Source organism: Triticum aestivum, chromosome 2B (assembly GCF_018294505.1).
Source record: "Triticum aestivum cultivar Chinese Spring chromosome 2B, IWGSC CS RefSeq v2.1, whole genome shotgun sequence".
Taxonomy (NCBI): domain Eukaryota; kingdom Viridiplantae; phylum Streptophyta; class Magnoliopsida; order Poales; family Poaceae; genus Triticum; species Triticum aestivum.
In genome coordinates, this window is record NC_057798.1 from 30,256,584 (window position 1) to 30,261,398 (window position 4,815).

The window sequence follows — 4,815 nt, forward strand, 5'->3', positions numbered from 1 at the left end:
GCGTAAAGATTAATTTCGACAAGAGTGATGTTATGGTGTTGGGCTACCCGCCCGAGGAATGCATCGCCATTGCCAACCGGCTTAACATTCGCCTGGGCTCCTTCCCCACGACCTACTTGGGGACGCCCATTAGTGACTCCCGGCTCACCGTCGCGGACTTGCGCCCGGCCGTGGCAAAGCTCCAAACGTGCATTGAGCCTTGGCAGGGGAGATGGCTATCTAAGGCGGCCGGGACTATTCTCATCAACTCTTCCCTCTCCAGCCTCCTCTTGTTTCTTATGAGCTTCTACAGCCTCCACGAGACTCTGCACAAGGAGATTGCCAAAGTCCAGTCTCGCTTCTACTGGGCTGGCGAGCATGACAAGCAGAAGTATCATATGGTCAGTTGGCCGGACATTTGCAAGCCCACAGAGCAGGGCGGCCCGGGCATTATGTGTTCTAAGTAGATGAACATCGCTCTTCTCTCCCGTTGGCTGTGGCGCATCTCGCAAGGCATGGGCGGTCTTTGGCTTGACATTATCCGGAACAAATATCTGCGCGGACAGCCCCTCTCCTTCTGCCAGCGAACTGGTGGCTCCCAGTTCTGGCAGTCGGTCGTTCAGCTCCTCCCGGTTCTCCGCATCGGGACTTCCATCTCGGTTGGCTCCGGAGCGGCGACTTTGTTCTGGTTTGATCGTTGGGCTGGTGACACCCCCTTCGCGGCGTGCTTTCCCGGCCTTTTCTCCATCGCCGTTGACCCTATGATCTCTGTCGAGAGGGCCCTTATTGACTTAGGGCGTCTCGCCTTCCGCGGGCCTTTTGGTCCTCCGGAATCTGCTGCTTGGCACGAGCTGCTGGATTGCGTCGCCCTGCATGGGCCTAGGGTGGACGGTGGGCCCGACCAGGTGCGTTGGCGCCTGGAGCCCACCAGAATGTTCTCCACCAAGTCCCTCTACCAGGCCATCGCCCCCTCCTCCGCCCCCCTCGCCCTCTCGATAGTGTGGACCATTCGCCTACCTCTGAAAATCCGGATCTTCATGTGGCAATGGATTCGCGGTCGGGTTCCGTCCGGGGTTGAGGTCCGCAAACGGAATGGCCCGGGCTCGGGCATTTGTCCCCTCTGCGGTGTCCCCGAAGACTCGAATCACATCTTCTTCTCCTGCGTATCCGCTCTGTTCGTTTGGAGCTGCTTTCGGGAAGTGGTTGGTGGCGATTGGTGCCACAACAACTTCCGCGATTATTTGCCGAGCTCCAGAACTCCCCCGTGTCGTCTCGCCACATTAGGTGGCTTGAGATTGGGGTCCTCGCCTAGACCCTCTTGACGGTCCGCAATAAGCTTGTGATCCCGCGCACCCCTCTTCGACGAGCTACTGACGCACTCTTCAAATTCTCTGGTTTCTTGCAGCTTTGGCAGCCCCTTAGCCGCCCCCTAGACCACGACGCCATCTCCGCCTTCATCACCGACCTCCGATCGATGGCCGTCCGCCTGTCGCCGCCGCCACCGCCGCCTCAGCCAGAGCCCGATTAGGCTCCTCCCTCGCCCCTAGCGGCTGCCATCGTTTTTTGTGGGCTTGTTGAGCTGTGCCCTCAGCAGAACCTTTGTACTTGCTTGTGAGACTTGGGTGTGTGCGTGTGAACTAGTCCATGTATGTGCGCTCTCTGACGGTTTGCTTTATTTATAAAGCAGGGCGAAAGCCTTTTTCGGTAACAGCACTTCACGGCCTGCGGTAACACGCGTGTTGGGCTTCGGGAGTCGTTGGGCCGACTGGGTCGGTCTTGGTCCGTGACAGTTTGGCGATCAGGGTTGTCCTTGTTTGTTTGCGTACGACTGTATGGGGGTTTGGAGTATTGTTACGTGGGAGAGGAGCTAGCTCCTAGCTGCGTGATCCTTTTTCGTCTGCAGAGCACGGCCGGAAAGGGAGTTCGATAAGGACTGCACCCAAATCAAACCGTTTAACCTACCCTTATAACCATATCCACATCAGATATAACTTGGGTAAGGCGAAGGCTAACCCCCTACTATATAAGTTGGGCCACCCACGCCCCAAACAAATCAGAACCAACCTTCCTGAAGTCGTTTGTTCCCCCGAGCAATCGAGTTGTGTTCCGGGCGGTCGATCTAGCTGAGCATCATGGTTTCCGCCGACGTGACCCGGAACATCGTCGGCATCATTGGCAATGTCATCTCCTTCGGCCTCTTCCTCTCCCCTGTGTAAGCCCTCTCCCCCGCTTCTGTAGTATTTCTTCCTTCTTGCCTAATGTGTATACATCCATGGAACGTGGTTGTGGCTTGTGGATTGTCTCGTCTCCCTCTTGTCTAATCTGTATACATCGAAGGTGGTTGTGGCAGCTAGCTAGGGCATGAATCTGATACTTGTTTTCTGCTTGTACGTACGCAGGCCAACGTTCTGGCGAATCTACAAGGCCAAGGACGTGGAGGAGTTCAAGCCGGACCCCTACCTGGCGACGCTCATGAACTGCCTGCTCTGGTTCTTTTACGGGCTCCCCATCGTCCACCCCAACAGCACCCTCGTCCTCACCATCAACGGCATCGGCCTTGTTATCGAGGGCGCCTACATCATCATCTTCATCATCTACGCGGCCAAGAACACAAGGGTACATACGTGCAACCCTCCTAATGCCTCCTCATCCGGCCTACTGTATCTTTTCGGCGTTAGTTTCTGTACAGAAGATCCTTTTGCATGCCCTAACCCATGCCATGTGCCTGTGCTGTGCGTGCAGTGGAAGATGCTCGGCGTGCTCGCCATCGAGGCGGCGTTCATGGCTGCCGTGGTGGCCGGTGTGCTCGTCGGCGCCCACACCCATGAGAAGCGCTCCATGATCGTAGGCATCCTCTGTGTCATCTTCGGCTCCATCATGTACGCCTCCCCGCTCACCATCATGGTACGTACACCACCCTAACTTATGGATCATCGACCCGCGATCTTTGATAACTGCTTTAACTTGTTAGTTCAGGTGGCTAATTAATCTGCGTTGTGCACGTATGGTGTGATAATGATGCGTTGTCTAGAAAAATACTTGCCTATAATTTATTTTTAAAGTTCTAGTGGATGCTTTTGACAGACCTTAATTTGTTAAGTAGTACACCTTGTTTGTTGTTGATTCTGCTTGAAAATCTATGTCAATCCAAAAGATTCACCCACCTTTCATGTTTTAATGTTTATGCCAAATCCCTGTTCAAAGAAAACGTCCAAATTGAGTTGTTCACCTCTCATACACACCCAAGTTCTTGTACAAGATGCTACATCATATATGTTTAATCACAAAAGCCTACGGTTTATTTCTACCTCAAAGGTAAACTTCCTTTACAGGGTGAATTACTAGCTCAGGGTGCTTGTTAATTACGGACGCTTTAACCAACTTACGAGCGTACTAAATACTCATATAACTCAAAAATTTAAGAGAAAAGTAGTAATATTGTATTGCTTATTTGTAGGGTAAAGTGATCAGGACCAAGAGTGTGGAGTACATGCCGTTCTTCCTGTCGCTGGTGAACTTCCTCAATGGCCTCTGCTGGACGGGCTATGCACTCATTAAGTTTGACATCTACATCACGGTATGTACATACACATACACATTGGAAATAAGAAGTCTCAAACCCAGCCAGACATACAATCAAGAACTCCTCAGAGCGGATTGATCTAACTGTTATGTCCTCTTTAAATTCTGTGCAGATCCCCAATGCCCTCGGTACAATCTTCGGCCTCATCCAGCTGATACTGTACTTTTACTACTACAGATCGACCCCCAGGAAGGGCAAGAATGTTGAACTGCCCACTGTCCTCACCAAAAACGCCGTTACCAGCGGCAACGTCTCGGTCACCGTCGAGAAATAAACTTGGCTTCGTTTTTAGCCCTGAAGATTTTGAGTAGTTAATACCGGATGATACTTCAACAAGTTGATGTTAATTAGTACTACTTTTTGTTAGCTAGTAGAGTCTGAGATCGCCTTTAATTTTGTTTAACCATTGTCGTCTGTCCGAGACTACTAGTGCAAATTACAAGTGTATATAAATACCAATGCAGCTGAGTTATCCCAGATATATATTATGACACCATGTATGCTTGCCTGTTTTCAATATGCTCTTACATGATGGCTTTGTTAAATTACATTATTGAAAATCCATTATGTGTTTGTATTAAGTTTTGGGCAAGGTCATCTTTTGTTTTCTGCACAAAAACACCCAAAGGGCATCTTATTGGTGATGCAACTTGAACCTGGTGTGAGCGAAAAGGAGACACAGACTTAACCTAGTTAGTGGTTTGATATGGCTTTTGAGTCCCGCTAAACATACTTTCTGAACCTTTTAACATGTTAATTGTTTTCTATATGTATATCTCAAAATAGTGTGTTCAAATTAGGTGCTGGTGAGGTTCAAACTGGAGCTGCTTAGCCCACCAACTTGTGGTGCTAACTAGTAAGAATCCAGTCCTACCTCACACATTTCCATTAAGGGAAATAAAAAGACCCTTTGCAACAACAAGACCGTCCAACTTGAAGGAACATCGAAACAAGCAGCACAAGCTAGCTAAACAGCCGCAGAACCCATCCAAGACCGACAACAAACGAAAATATGCTAGCACCCCTGCCACTTGCGAAAGCACCTCACAACTGGTCCACTGCAACGTACCGACGACCGATGCAACATACCGACGACTGAGGCAAACAACCAACACTCTACATCCAGGCTATACAAAAGCAGAAACTAGCTACTGTAACACAGCTTATCAACACCAGACAACTACTCAGAGATCAACCATCAAGCATTAGTTAAGTTAGTCTCTAGCCCCGCATAACCCCAAACACTTCATTTG

The 4,815-nt window shown here is 50.2% G+C and overlaps 1 protein-coding gene across 2 annotated transcripts; it reads left to right on the plus strand.

The window, feature by feature from the left end:
* The first annotated feature begins 1,992 nt into the window (after window positions 1–1,992).
* LOC123040149 (bidirectional sugar transporter SWEET6b-like) lies at window positions 1,993–4,058 on the plus strand. 2 transcript variants are annotated; one of them, XM_044463078.1, is made up of 5 exons: window positions 2,005–2,191; window positions 2,379–2,595; window positions 2,722–2,883; window positions 3,437–3,556; window positions 3,675–4,058. In XM_044463078.1, the coding sequence occupies exons 1-5, from the start codon at window positions 2,112–2,114 to the stop codon at window positions 3,834–3,836; spliced, it is 741 nt and encodes a 246-aa protein (XP_044319013.1). In that variant the 5' UTR covers window positions 2,005–2,111; the 3' UTR covers window positions 3,837–4,058. The 2 variants fall into 2 exon arrangements, with proteins under 2 accessions (XP_044319012.1, XP_044319013.1); XM_044463077.1 differs by having other exon boundaries at window positions 1,993–2,191; window positions 2,379–2,883.
* Window positions 4,059–4,815: the final 757 nt, after the last annotated feature.

Coding starts and splice junctions, on each gene's coding strand:
- LOC123040149 (XM_044463077.1), top strand. CDS start 2,112: ATGGTTTCCGCCGACGTGACCCGGAACATCGTCGGCATCATTGGCAAT. Junction 2,192..2,378: donor GGCCTCTTCCTCTCCCCTGT/GTAAGCCCTCTC, acceptor GTACGTACGCAG/GCCAACGTTCTGGCGAATCT. Junction 2,884..3,436: donor CCTCCCCGCTCACCATCATG/GTACGTACACCA, acceptor GCTTATTTGTAG/GGTAAAGTGATCAGGACCAA.